At 36.3% G+C, this 15,997-nt stretch overlaps 1 protein-coding gene across 1 annotated transcript; it reads right to left on the minus strand.

Moving 5' to 3' along the window:
- On the minus strand, positions 1 to 11,862 carry LOC143622410 (DNA-directed RNA polymerase V subunit 1-like). Its single transcript, XM_077093571.1, is given in 21 exon segments — positions 1 to 564; positions 661 to 775; positions 866 to 1,797; positions 1,800 to 2,522; positions 2,971 to 3,111; positions 3,218 to 3,391; positions 3,626 to 3,900; positions 3,986 to 4,128; positions 4,374 to 4,498; positions 4,685 to 4,760; positions 5,217 to 5,392; positions 5,688 to 6,925; positions 6,928 to 7,411; positions 8,089 to 8,241; positions 8,745 to 8,903; positions 9,138 to 9,311; positions 9,442 to 9,495; positions 9,796 to 9,911; positions 10,009 to 10,135; positions 10,250 to 10,340; positions 11,746 to 11,862. Coding segments are annotated over 20 exon segments (5,967 nt in total). The 5' UTR covers positions 10,331 to 10,340; positions 11,746 to 11,862; the 3' UTR covers positions 1 to 63.
- Positions 11,863 to 15,997: the final 4,135 nt, after the last annotated feature.

Raw genomic sequence — 15,997 nt, forward strand, 5'->3', positions numbered from 1 at the left:
TTCATCAGTTATATCTACCATATCCCAAAATCATTAACCAACCTACTGTTTCCAAACAATTATTCAAGAACCCCAACCTGACTTCTTTGCACTACCACCGTCTCCCGCCTGGTCCCATCCGCTTGCAGACGCACCGCCCGCCTCTGGTGCTGGGCTGGCCTCCTTTTTCCACCTGCTTGCAGCCGCCCCACTTTCCTCTGGCCCTGTGCTAGCCTCCTTTTTCCATCCGGTTGTTGCAGCAGGCGTCCCGCCATCCTCAGGTGCCGTGCTGGCGTCCTTCCACCTGAAGGCAGGTGTTGCTGAGTCATCACCTGCCACTTTAGAGTCACGGCCCCATCCTGGCCGAGAACCAGGAGTCCGCGGGGTCCCAGCTTCATCTCTGTTCATGGGAGGACGTGGCTGGTTCTTTCTGAAATACTTAGGAATAAACTCATCAACTTTGTCGGGAAATTTACTCCTCACGAAATTCTCGAGACATTTGCGGTATGAGAAGTCTTCTTTCTTCCCATCGGTTGATACCACGAAAAAACACCTACTGTCTTGAAATTGCGTGTGCTTGGTGACCTACAAATTTAATATTAAAAGTTAATAATATATTGTAATAGTTCTATGCAATTGATTAAATAAAAATAAAACAAAATGTAGCGGGTTTAAGTTTACCATGATGTAATCAACACCCGCACCGGCCTTTTGAGCTTTATCTGGATGATGATCGAAGATATTATCAAGAATGTACTTTTGATCATCGGCAGACAAAGGATCACCATCATTGGACCTTCAAAAAGTCAAAAAGTTAGTAATATCATGTTACATGTTTTTTTTTTGAAAAATGTAATCATTAAATGACAAGGAAAATTAATATTACCCGATCGGATTCATGATTCTTCTAACAGATTGCATTATAGGCTCGATCACACTAAGGATCTCTTGTTCATCAGAAGTGAATGAATCAAGGCGCTGTCTTGTCACGGTTAACGGGAGGTTTGGCCTTGGAGTATCATTTGGTCCGCCAACGGGTCGAGCCGGCCGGTCTCGTTTTGGGCCCCAGTTTTCCTTCTTTTTCCAACCCCCACCTTGGTCCGGTTTTTGCTCAGCCTTACGGTTCCAGCCCCACGAACCTGGTTTCTGTTCACCATCATCTTGACCCTTTTCTGCAGAAACTTGGTCCTTTTTCTGACCCCAACCAGACCCTGACTCCTCAGGTTCATTTTGAATTTTCTTTTCACCCCAAACGGGTGCATCATTGGTCACCACCTTTTGACCCCAAGCACTTGAATCCTTCTCATTTTCAACCTCATTCTTCTTTCTTCCCCAACCTGGTCCATCATCTGCTTTAACCACCTTTTGACCCCATGCACTTGATCCTGCACCCGTTGCAGTCTCGTCTTGACTTGTCTTTGAACCCCATGCACCAGAATCTTTTTCAGGTTCCGTTTCACTCTTTGCACCCCATCCAGATGGCTCAACATCTTTCTGGGCCTTTGTTGGCCCCCAGCCACCCATAGATCCGGTCTGTCGACTTTGATCAGACTTTGGAGCTCCCCAACCACCACTGATTTCCGGTGTAGCACCCCATCCACCAGAAGATCCAATCTGTTGACTTTGATCAGACTTTGGAACTCCCCAACCACCACCGATTTCCGGTACAGCAGTCTTGGCCGCACCCCATCCACCAGAAGATTCATTCGGTTGACCTTGCTTATCTTTTGCAGCTCCCCAGCCACCCCCAGTTTCCGGTGCAGCAGTCTTGGCCGCACCCCAGCCGCCAGAAGATTCATTCGGTTGACCTTGGTCATCTTTCACGGCTCCCCAACTACCACCAGTTGCTGGTGTAGTAGTCTTGTTAGCACCCCATCCACCAGAAGATTCACTCTGTTGACCTTTGTCAGCTTTCGCAGCTCCCCAACTACTACCGCCAGTTGCTGGTGTAGTAGTCTTGTCAGCACCGTTAGAGCTTTCGCAGCTCCCCAACTGCTACCGCCAGTTGCTGGTGCAGTAGTTTTGGCAGCACCCCAGCCACCTGATGATGATTCACTCTGTTGAGCTTGGTCCGATTTAGAAGCTCCCCAACTACCGCCAGTTGCTGGTGTAGTAGTTTTGGGAGCACCCCAGCCACCTGATGATTCATTATGTTGAGCTTGATCATCTTTCGCGGCTCCCCACCCGCCAGCATCTGCAGGTGTAGTCTTGACAGCAGCTCCCCACCCGCCAGCATCTGCAGGTTTAGTCTTGACAGCAGCTCCCCAGCCGCCACTTGATGTACCATTTTCTGGAGTGGGGCCCGTTCCCCAGCCTGATTGATCAACATCCATTCCTCCAAAACTTAAATCTAAACCATCTTCAAAAGATGGTTTAGCAAGCCCCGACTCAATCTCAGGTGACCCTGCTTCCATAAAGTTATCCTCCATGTCAAAGCTGTCAACTTCACCAGCAAGACACCCGCTGTCGGCTTCCTCTGAACCGCCCCCAACCAAATGAAGGAAGTTGTAGACATCAATCCCGTCTGTTTGGTCCAGCTTCATCTAAAAACAGGATTATATTATTGGAAGTCGTTGCGTGATAATTCAATAAATCATAATCAAATAATTAGTTGGTGATCAAGTGTGGCGTTGGAGTGTTTGGATACTTTTGCTACTTGAAGTTGTATCAATTACAATTAATCAATTATTAAAGTAGTACACAAGACTTGGGCTAAGGCGTTAAAAACCATTAGCGATAATTTCAACCCATTTACTTATGAACACAAGTCAATTCAGATTGTCTACATCTTGAATGGGTTAAAAGTTGGCAAAAACTTTACTATTTTGTTATAAAAGATAAAGAACAGTTTCAAGTCAACCAGTTTGACTCGTAGCAAATATCCACACATTTTGCCATTGCTACTCATAATGTGCATCCAAATTTCAAACACCTCATAAACCATGCAAAATTCTAAAAAAAAACATATAAACCATGAAACCAAATACAAACCTCTCTTGTGTCCCAAAGAATATCAAACCGAGAACCTGTGCCAACAGCAACGGGTTTCCCCCACGAACAGGAACCCACAATACTAGTCAAACTATCAGAATGGCATTTCTCAGCTGCCTTTTCAAAACATCTTTTTGGCGTCTGAAAAAAACAAATCAAAAGGAAAATGAATGGAGATTGTCAAGGTTATATACGAAGTCAAACATAAAAGACTTCTTAGAGAGTATGTATAAACTCAACGCCTTACATATACTGTGGCTTCAGAAAAGGGTACTTGGAAGTTGAGTGTTTTATTAAGTTCCTTTATTCCTGATATATTGAAGCCAACTAATTTTCCAGCACAAGTCATGCTACTTGCCAACAGAAGTAGGTGCTCTTTCAACATGCCTTTGGTAACCATCGATACTGAAGTAGATAGACGCTAGAAAATAATAAAAGAAAAGTTCTGTTAGATATCAGTATACGCATAAGAAATGAAACCATACAAAGCCCAAAACAATGTTACAAAACTTTTAGCCTTACAGAGCAAATTGCATTAAATAGCAAAAAATGTGTGTCTGTTTCTAATTTTATCACTAGAAATTTAGCTGTGTTTCAAACACCGACCCCGCCCCAAATTGACATGAAAACTCAAATAAATTAAGTAGATAGAAACCTGAACGGCTTGCTCAAAAGCACAAGCAATTCCAAGAAGATTTTCGACTTCTTTGATTGCATAGGGAATAGAGCGTGTCGTATTAATCAAATGGATTACTGGAAGGCAAGCATCCATAACCGTCCTCCATGCATCACCACTTTTTTTAACTGATTCTTTCTCGAGAACGACATCCACTGCTAAATCACCTTTCTGATCCTTTGAAGGATTCTTTATCCACACTGTTGTTTCAGAATTTATCCAGGTAATATTGGCTTCTTTAACCCGTGGATCATCTAAACAGTAACAACTTATTCATAAACCAATCCAACTTTTAAATAGAAGTGTTTCGAAATAAACAGGCAGCATTAAAATAAATACCTTTAATAACCGAGTTTAAAAGAACGGGGCAAACTTGATTAGCAAACGTGCGTGTGGTTACCTCTAAAGAGATACCAGGATTGTCTTCCCAAAAAAACTTCAAGCATGGGGTCCACATAGATGACTGCTGGAACGAACACTCGCTGAAAACAGTAACCATAGCCATTATTACAGTGTGTAATCAAGTATAAGTTTTGTATTAGTTTTTATATTTCTAGAAGGCGTACAAATATAAGCAGTTCAATTCTAGTAATCTTATTTTACTAAAGTGCGAGCAGAAATCAAACCACATTGCCTGATTAACTTTTCTATCAATTTTTTTTCTCAAATCCTTTTGTATATATTTACAGTTTAAATAAGTTAAATGAAATTATGACATATTACATACCTGCAAAATATAGCAATTTTCTGGAATAGTTGGCCAGCTTTTTTCATCTTACGGAATGAGTTCACGGTGTCTTCACATTTCTTTAGAATTGTTTCCATGCTAAGATTGGATTCCTCCAACAGTACCTGCTCAAATATCATAGACAAGATAATGAGGAAACTAATGCAGACTAAACATGCACAAAAGTAATTTTTGAAACCAATAAACTAAACTCAGTAAAGCCTTTGCAATGTTAATCATTATTATTATTATTATTGTTATTACACACACACACACACACTGAGAGAGAGAGAGAGAGAGAGAGAGAGAACCTTGTTTAGATGGATATGACCAACAAGTCCAACTTCAGTTTCAGCATTATCTGATGTTGCTTGCTTTTTTGTATGCCTGTAGTTAGAAATCATCAAGAATAAAAGTGTTATCAGCCATAAACAATGTTCTAACCTGGTTAAAAATTATAGATTAAATAACTACAATGGGAGAGTAAAATAAAAGACACAAACTATAGCTGGAAAAGTTTACAAGGTTGGGTAACACATCAAAACAGGTAACGCTTTACTTTTGCCAAAAATAGTCAGGTTGGCTTTAATTAACCAAGAAATACTTTTTATTCATTTACTTTTTTATAGAGAAATATTGTGTTAAACTTGATTAGAGACTGTATTATTAACAAAATTTCTTTAAATAAAGCAATTTGCGAGGCTGTTTGCATTTCAATGCACATTATGCAACCTTTGAGCAGTTTGACCAACTGGCTGTTACCTCTAAAATAGACAGCATTAAGTTCAGAAAGAATCAAGTGCAGAAAAACTAATAGGTAACAGTAGAAAATAAGAGAAATACTCAATCAGGAACTCCTTAGCCACATCTTTGAGGCTGACTTTTCGCAAATGATTTTTAACCTTCAAAGCTGCATTCTCGAGACAATGCTTCTCACCGCAATAACAATCATTCAAATACAATACAACACGACGATCGTTATGAACGTTCTTAAATTTCACCCCACATTGCAGGATTTCCTAAACAAGAACCAGAGAAAGATTCATTAACATTAGCCGTGCAACTAAGAAGTGGGTACTGAGTTGGATAACATTTGATAAAGTTAATGTAGTAATTGTGATTAAAAAAGTGCGCCATATAACGTTTATCGAAATATCTTGATAAAAACTACTTAAAGGGTGTATGCATTAAAAGAAAGTTACGGTGATTCAACCCGTTTGCACAAAAAAAAAACAAATCAACGCACTCGAAAACAAATGGGTCAAAATCCCCACCTCTAAGAAAACATTAAATTAGTTAGAAGTAAAAAACTACCTTCATCATATTCCATGAATTGTTACTGCTCGGAGAAGAATCAAGAACCGCCTTGTATGCGGGATTTGACATGGCAGTTGCAGCCAATACTCCCACCGGTTCACCAGCAGCAAAAAGATCTTTTGTCAGCGTCCCGTACTCAAATTGAATAACTGAATTGCTACAGACATTTCTGACAGTTCCATCATAACAGATCACCACATCCCTGAGTATAGCCATTGAGTTTTTGAAAAGAATACCGGGCTCAGTCAATCCTCTAGATGACCTAATCATCACCTCTCTGCTTGCGATTGAGTGCACAAGCTCTTGGTATGGATCAAGCCCATTAAACAGGCCACTCCTAATCAATCCAAATTCTTCAAACGGGTATTTTTCAGGAAATGGATAGTTTCCAACAAAGTGAGATGACAAATCTTCCGTCAAAGTTCTAGAATATAATCTTCCTCTTTCATATATTTGCAAGCCCAAAAATCCTACTTGCTGAACAATTCTTGTAAGAGCTGAGTCACTCTTTGGGTCTATCAAATTACCCATGGATGAATATCTTATTACAAAATCTGAAATTGGAGCTTTACAGGCCCGAAGATGTTTCTCTAACTGCAAATCGATCACTTCATTGTAGTTGGATCTCAAGTGGAATAACAGAGATGACAACTCTTCGAGTTGTTCTTCAGTGCTTTTCAAAACTTCCTTCGGGATAATAAAGTCCTCCAAACTCAAATCAAAGCCTTCATCGCATAAGTTTTCCATCAACATGGGCTGTAAAGAGTTGAAAAGCTTCAAGACTTCCTTAGGGCCTTTCGTGAAAAAGATCGAGCTGATTATTTCATTAATAATCGACTGCATCGCGTCCCTACTGTAATCCAACTTCAAAATTTTGCTATCCCTGATCACGAACTTATCACTCAAACAATCAAACCCACTTGGTAGAGAAGTCTCAAGTAGCTCCAAAACCGTCCATAACGGGCCAGAATCACGCACCTTTAACATTGACGGTTTCGGTAACGGATTTGAAGTAAATAACGCCAGCTGTTGGACTTGAGCCTTTGTAAAAAAATACTTCTTGAACAGTGTTTTAAGTGATAACAAAGAATCACTGCCAAGTTGGAGATTCACATTACCACTGTGAGAGCTAAGAAGTTGTTTATCAACAGCAAACAGCTCTAACACTTCTGCCTTAGCTTCAGTAGATTGTGGGTAAAAGATGTGAATACAATCACCATCAAAATCAGCACTCAAGGGCCACAAATAAGAGGGTTGATTTTGAAAGTGTGGTCTTCATGAATATAGACAGACAATGCTTGTAAAGAATGTTTGTGGGTCGTTGGTGGCCTGTTGATAAAGATGACATCACCATCCATGATTTTCCGGTGTACAATTTGGCCTGGTTTCAAAAAGGTATGACCTTTGGACCCTTCTCTGAGTGAGTAAGTGTTTTGGCCATCTATATAAGTTAAGCACAGTTTCTCATCAACTAACTTCTGCAGAAACTTCATGTTGTGCTCAGTAACCCGTTCTTCAAAAGTTATCCTTTGAGCTATCTCAAAGGGTATCCCAATCTCATCCACACCTTTATACGGGTCCCCAGTGATGACACTACGAGATGAAAACCCAGACCCTTTACTGATGAAAAGAGTTTTCATCTTCTCAAGCCATGCTTTTGTTGATGACGAATCATTTGCGGTCCGTGCAATCGCATAACGTGTATTTCTGTCAGGGGAGGCCTGAAAATTACATGTATCGTATAAGAAAACATAATAGAAAGAGCTTGAGTATACTGAAATAGAAAGAAAACAGATAGAAATTAAAATAAATAAATAAACAATACTAATAGTGGGTATACCTCCTATTTTTAACTACATAAGTGCATATAGCACTCAACAGAATCAGCAAATGTGAGTGTTATCATATCAAGAAATCAATATTTGACAACACGTGAAATAGCTAGAAAAGAACATGTCAAGATGGGTCAAACCATTTGATGAATTGGTAAATTCTGGTTATTTTTATTTCTTACAGATTAATCAGTTAAAATAGCTAGAAAAGAACACGTCAGGATGGGTCAACAGACATGTATTTTCAATGCCTAAAACCTACCAAATCACCTTCTGAAATATCATGTTAGTGTTGAGTTACTACTTCTGCTATCATATCAAACACTCTAGCTGTTTACTAAATAAAAGAACAAAAGATGTTTTGAGTTGCCAGTTTTGACCCATACACATTTTGACATACTGCATAATAAGAAAGTATAAAAAGTAGCGCGAACAAAATAACTCATCACACACGAACGCGCGCGACGCACGCACGCACACATACATATATATATGTATATAATATACACACACATATAACATCAACCGATGGTAGATTAATAAAAAAACATCTTAAAGAAAAGCACCTTAGCACCGCGCGATAGAAGATATTGTGAGACGGCTAATTGCAAATCATTAACCTCCACCTCAAGTGACTCAAAGTTTGGTGTTCCGGACCTCGAGCTCTTGATGATCTCAACTTGTCTCAAAACTTTCTTAAGCATTGGCATTGAGATATCCTAAAAAAACATTACAAAACAAAGCTGAATATCAGATCGAGTAAATTATTATAATTTTAGCAATTTATAAGAACAACGATGTTTTGGAAACAGATATTCCTCAACTTTTAAGATTTGCGTGTGAACTTCAATTTATATCTAACAAGTTTTGACAGGATATGAAGAATTTACTTTCTGATCTCACTTAAATATATGATATTTAGCAGTCGTTGAACCAAATCTAAATTAAGTATTTAATTATAAACCTTTTTTTTCTGAAGCTAAATGACATGTTACTATGTTAGAACTGATATTTTGTTACTGATTTGATTTCTTCCCTTGAATCAATGGACAACTTTACCCCTCAAAAAAGGATCATATTATAGAAAATGATCCAATTTGGTAAAGAAAACCCTTCAAAACGTTGAGAGATTAAAAAACAACATTTTACATAAATTACTTAACTGTATAAAAATTAAAAATTATGACCAAGTCAAGAAATCATTAAAAGAAAGTCAACTAACCGAAGATGTAACAGTGATGCCATCAGAGACATCTGGAGTAGACAAACAATTTGGAGGGACTGGAAGATGTTGCATAATATACCCTTCCTGGAAAAAACACCCTTTTGCAGCTAGCTTCTTTTTGGTCGCCTTGGGAATTTTCTTCAGAATTTTAAGCACCTGACATTATGTTTTAAAAAGAATATAAGAAATTAATGGAAGGTGCCTAAATAAACTAAATATCAGCTAATATATATAGAGCATATGAGCATTTGAAGTTATTAACTTGATGTGATAATCACTTTTGAGAGTTCACCAAAAACTTAACATTCTTCTGATTCTTTTATCATTCCAGGTCAAAATGGTCAAATAATTTTATCAATTTTTTTCAGGTCAACTAGTTTTAATTACTACCTCAGTCGGAAGTAATGGTCGAGTAGTTGCACCACCACCATAACGGTATCCATACTTATCAAGAAAACCCCAAACACGTTCATTTACTCTTATTTTTCTTTGCGGAAGCTTCAGTTCCAAAAAACATGCACCGTCCTTTTTTTGGTTTACACAGACAGTAACCTCAGCAGTTTCCTATATAAACATGTGACAAAGATAAGCAAAGAAACCAGCATTCACTAAGATCATTACTAATTATTAAGAGAAAATGTAAGCTAAAAATTTCATATATTAAAACTTTATAAAGTTTGATATAGGATTTTACATCGCAACAAACGGAGAAAGCTCTTTCAAGCACGCCAACATTCTTCGCCTGTAACTGAAAGTACAAAACGAAAATAAGAAAATGGAAATTAAGATATTGATGCATGTCTTTATATGCAGATTTTCTAATCTTCTTTTAGAAAGACATAATAGCTAAACAAGAACAATAGGATTATAATTTGTAAAAGCGTGTCTGTTCATGAGTAGGTCACTGCTATTAAATGTTTTATCTTAAAAAGAGGCAAAAACATCACTTATTTTGAAAAATATTGTAATTTATGCTTGAATACCCAATTCATGAATATAAATATGCCATCTGAGAACAAAAACACTAAGAAAGATAGATAACAAATACCCTTTTATTCTTAAACTTCAAGCACTTGAGGCATATTGAACTCAGTATGATCTTCAACTCATTGATATGAGATGGATGATATATTGGAATGGGCAACTCAATGTACCCAAAATGGCCTGAAATACAGAAGCCAAATAGAACTTAAGAATAAATTAATGGCAAATGACTACTTCACAAAGTGTCATAAAAAAATTATGATAACACTTTGCACACCTTCACATTTCCCTGTTTCAGCTGCACCACAAGCTTCACATTTTCCAACTTCAAGTGGAAGTCCAAGAAATGGATTGGACAGCTGGCTCGCATGGCTGATGGGGCAGTCACTAATGGAGGCCAAGCACTACTCAAGTTTCATGTGCACGCATCAAACACAAAAGGTTGTTAGACCGAAAGGCAAAACAGTTTAAAAAACAGTATTTGATACATAAGGGGTGAAATAATATGAAAAAGTTACAATTTCTTGACGAGTGGCCAAAGAAAAACTAATTCCAGTAATCTTCCCCTCTAAAGTGGGGGGTGGTGAATTTTCTTCCATTGATCAAAACCTGTCTCATTATAACAAAAAATTACATCAGTGTCCAAATTGTAACTACTGATCATTAAAAATTAAACAACTAAGAACAAGAGTTGAAGGAACATTAATCAGCACTTTAATTTATAATATGCAGGCTATATGTAGTGTTTCTCATGTTAAGATCTTGAACTTATATAAGACTTACAAGAAAGTAAAAAAAGGAAAAACACAAACAAATAATTTCATAAAACACATGTAAAAAATCCTATAAATACACAAATAACAGCCTTAGCAAACAAGAATGCTACAGAAACAGTGATAAAAAGCTTTCAGAAGCATCATAACTCATAGCTAAAAACATAATTGAAGTACTCTATGAGCTGATGGTAGTTATTTTTTGTTATAGCAAAATACGATGTTTATCAAATAACAGAAAGCAAAACTGGCACACTTCCACATATTCACAATTTACTTTCCAACAAAAAGAATTCATCGTGATATAACAAAGCCCATTTCATTCCAAATTCTCACACACTATTACATCTGCATAAACCTTCTCATTGAAGATTTAAAAATAAAAACAGAATAAAGCAGAACTATAACAAACATTTCATGAAAATAATGACACCATCATTTCCCGAAAAAACTCTAGTACCCTTTTCAACATCCCTCACATATACTTTTTTAATCAAGCACATTATGCTAAACACACACACATATATATATACACAAAATTTCAAAAGCTAGATATAGCAAAACTAGAAACAAATAAAATCACACTCTAAACAAGCATCAAAACAGCTTAACAAAAAAAAAAATTAAACAACATTTCACTTATTGTATGCAAATACGCCCAAAAACCCCAAATGTAGCTGTATTTTGACCTAGAAAACAATAACAACCACTTAACACTCCATAAACAACATAACCTCATAACAAACCATAGCACGTAAACGATCGTTCACCACAACACCGTTCACCAGCTTATCAAAGCAAGAATTAAACAATATTTCACTTATTATCTGCTAATACACCCAAAAGCCACAAATGCAGCTGTATTTTGACTTAAAAAAAAATAATAACCACTTAACGCTCCATAAACACCAACACAACCGCATAACAAACCATAACATGTAAATGATCGTTCACCACAACGATTCTAACAAGTAAACTACAAAAACCGTACGGTTTCAGTCTATCAGCTACCAAATCAACAAATAACTTCAATCGAAAGAGCATTCACAGTCGGCTAACACATTTAACCTAAAATAATCAACCGATTTCACACATGCATTCATGTAGAGACAAAAACCTGCAAAATGTACGAACAAATTGAAACGAAATAAAGGAAAGAGAGGGGAAAGAGGCTATAAAAGGCTAATTAGAGTGAAATGCGAGTGAATAGGCGGTTGGATAAACCCTAATTGAGGCTCTACCTGTTACGATCGATGGTGAATTTGATGAGAGAGAAGTAAGGGTTTTGTAGAGAGAGAAAGAGTGTGTGTGAGAGAGTGAGAATATGAGAAATGATGCTTTTATTTTTTGTCTTGTAAATTGTCGCATTTGAAGAATTTGTTGGTTGTTACGAGTTGGATAAAAAAATAATAATGGAAACGAAAATAAAATCAGGATTTTGAATTTCTTAAGGGGTTTTACGGTCTATAGTCAGTCATGTTAACGGTGTGGCGTTTTACATACGAATGGTGTGAGTTGAGCGTGAACCCAAATCCGAACGAGGTTTTGTCTATGTTCATTTGTTAAAGAAATAATATTTTCATGAACGAGATTTCAAGTTTGCGTTCGTCATTAAGGAAATGAACGTTTTCACAAATACATATAAAATCCTAGAGATGAGGGCAAGGTATTCATCGATGCGAATAATGAGGAAGGATATGAAAGCAACGGAAAAACAAAGTGAACATATGGTTTATGTTATAAACGTGTAGATAACATATGCATATATATGACACCAAATTTCAACTTCAATTATGTAACCTTGTCTCCTAAATAGTAAAGTTGTTGTAATATATATATAGTACGTAAGTGTAAGGGTAAAGATCATCCAGTAATTCACATTCTCATATATTTGCTCTCACCATCTTACTCCTTTTTCTTTAATCATATATCCAATCTTGTTATAATTACGATAATATTATAACAGTTTACTATCTTATATTGGGGGTAACATAAATAAATATACAAAAAACCTCTCATGAACAACACATACATATGAACATGAATGAACGCTCATGTACACATTACCGAACATTCACGAACACAATTGGACGGGCGACGGCTCTGTTTATGTCGTTTGTTTAACTGATCGAACGAATGATCTTGTTCATATTTGTTCATTTAGTAAATGAACCTCTTGCCAAACGGTTCACGAACTGTTCGCTAAACATTTTGTTGGTTTACAGTCTAGTGTGTGAGGGTGAGAGTGAGCATTCTCAATCCATCCACCATATTCACTACAAAAAAGATTGGTATCTAGGACTAAAAAATTAGTCTCTGATACTCCACAATCAGTAACTAATAGATATCGGGGATTGATTTACCAGTCTCCAATCAGTAACGGATACATAGTCCTAAATAGGGGTTTCAGTGACTAAAAATCAGTCCCTATAGCGTAGCACCAACAGAGACTAATAGTTAGTCTCCAAAACATACAAATTAAGTCCTCAATGTTTCCCTTGTTACCACGTCCTTTTAGTCCCTAAAACTTATCTTCAACGACTACAAATCAGTCTCGAATGTTATGATATTTTAGTCCCAAATGTTTAATTATATGGACTGGAAATCAGCCCTATAAGCGAGACTATATTGTCCCTAATACATTCCGTTATGTGTGTGAATCCATATCAAATTAGTCTGCGATACAATGCTTTGAAGACTAAACATTAGTCTATGGTGGCACTCTGATTCAGTCGCTAAAATGTCTCTTTTTCGAGACTGAAAATTAATCTCAGATAGCGTTTTATTTTAGTCCCTAGTATGTACATTTAGAGTCTGATAATCAGTCTAAAGCTGTTATCTAGGACCGAAAAATCAAGAAAAATCAATCTCTAGTACTCTGCTTCCAATCTACAATAAAATGCTTTAAAGACTGAGAACTAGTCCCCGATACCACTCGATTGCAGTCATTAATATTCTACTTTAAAGGACTGAAAAATTAATCTCGGATAGTATGTTATTTTAGTTTATGATATGAACTTTTAGAATCCAATAATCAATCTCCGATAACATTTATATTCAGCATCAATATACATATTTATTTAGGGTTTGAATATCAGTCACCTAAACTAGTTTAATGTGTTTTTCAGCGACTATCTCCAATAGTATAAAAATAGTTTCTGATACAATTCAATTCAGTCCTCAACATGTATTCACTATCCCTAACTGATCCCTTCAAGGACTGAAAAACAGGTCTAATTATATTATATAATATTAGGCTTGTAGTTTTATTTATAATAATATCATTCATAAATTTGTTTATTTCTTTCTCAAAATCCAAATATCCCCAAGCATTAACATCATAACATTAACCAATAAAAAAAAACATTCAATCAATTCTAATGTTGTAAGTATTAGAGAATTAAAAAGAAACAAATGCTTGAACTCATTTTTCTAGATAGTGTTGTCAGTGTGATCATCTTCATCACTCGCTTCAGTGGCTATTGTGCTCTCAAAATCTGAAAACTTTGTGCTCATAAACTCGAACATTTTTTCATATTTCTCCTTATCTCGTTTATGTTTCTCCTCGAGATCAATAACCTTATTTCTTAGCTCTTCTTTCTCACTTGATTCTCGTTGAGATGATTCAACTACTGATTTCATCCAACTATCTTTTTTCCTCAACACATGCCCAACACCAACCTCCCACGCTGCCACAAATAGCTTTTATGGCTTCTTTCTCAAACTCGTGTTCCATAGCAATAGTAATGGTAGTTCCCTCGGAATTTAATTTATCCGCCGCCATCTGTTTATGCTGGATAATGTTTTCCTAGCATAATATAAGGTACGAGAACAACATTTAAACAAGTACCGGCCCAAAACCAAAATTTAACATAATATAATTAACAATTTAAAATCTTTTAACAAGGATATACTTACATATTCGACACGTGACTCATCATTATCCATCCTTGTTTCGTGCCATTGTAATGCAGCTTGTGATATAGTTCTAATGGGCTAGGTGGAATCTGAGTCTCAGGATTTGTCTTTCATTATAATAATCATAATAATGAAGAAAAATATACTATGTGTATATATATATATAATTGCATTATGATTCGAAAAGTCTAAATCTTACCATTTGAAATGTATGATTGGCTATCGATCGAGAGCCCCCTCTGCTTATGTTAACTTGTTTTCCTCTATTGGCCTCCATTTGATCACTATATTTCTATAAAAAACAGAAGTTAACATGCATTTTAGAACATGAATACTAAGAAAATAATTAATGAATATGATTTCTGATTCGTAAAAAAATAGCATACCCGAGTTTTTTCTAGTTCCTAATAGTCACACATATGCTTCCAAGATTCTTCCTGACAATGAGGTTTCATTTTCAATCTGGCTAATTCTGGATTGGTTTTTCCTCCATTATCCTTCCAATGCCGACTTAAAACACCTCGAGCACGTTTCCAATGGGCTTGTAGCCGAGCATCCACGTACCCCATAAAAGTCTCATTTGTCCACAACAACTCGAATTTACCTTATATTGAATATATTGTTAATGATAAAAATGAGAATGCAACATCATAATAGTATCTCAACATTTAAAACGTAAAAATATGTACAACTTACTCCTAATTTCTCATACATAAGAGTTTTCGCATCCTCCTAAGAATCCTATGTGTGATAGTTCATTGGACAAAAGTTGCGAATAATGATTCCACATTCAGTCGCAAAGGGTGTTGCTACCTTCCCAACAAAGGCTTTTGTACCCTTAGCCAATGTCAAAGGGATTTTAGAACCCTCAGGCATAAAATAGTAAATTCCTTGTAACACTAAGGTTTAAACTTGGACCACGCCTGTTTGGTGGCTCAACAGATTGTTCTATATCAACAAGTTGTTCTGCATGTGATGGATAAAAGATAGAAATATAATTAACTTAGCTTACAAGATGTTATGCTAAAAATCAGGTGTAAAGAAGAAAACCCGAAAAGGAGTTCGTTTTCATTTTGTTACAGTCCAAAAATATTGCCCATTCTATGTACCCCATGGAAAATTGACTAACATTTACATAATTATAGCCCCTTAGTTAACCTGTCTAGCCATCATTCAATAATTGAGATGAATTGAGAACATCAAAACTGACGAACAAGAAAATTGAAGACATAAGTGTTTGCCGCTTGTTGTTGTACCACAAAATCAACCAAGTAAGTTAAAAGGTTAAGATTCTTTTATTGCTTCCTTTCTTTGCGTGCTTGTTTAAAACATAAATTGATGAAAAATGATTTTTACTTTGTTTAATTTTTATTTTGCTTGTTCAAATTTACCAACTCAGTCATGTGTATAATTGTTTTTACTACTTAATATGAGTCGGATGGTGTTGAAATCATTGAACAATACGGACTTGACGGTGATGGATTTTGAACTATTTGATCTTTGATATGAACTAATATGCTAATGTTTATATTTTCAAGTACTTCATTAGTTATGACTTGTGACTTTTGACTTATG

This window comes from Bidens hawaiensis, unplaced genomic scaffold, assembly GCF_021521415.1.
Source record: "Bidens hawaiensis isolate Kalapana, Puna unplaced genomic scaffold, B.hawaiensis_p1.1 tig00000326_1, whole genome shotgun sequence".
Lineage (NCBI taxonomy): Eukaryota > Viridiplantae > Streptophyta > Magnoliopsida > Asterales > Asteraceae > Bidens > Bidens hawaiensis.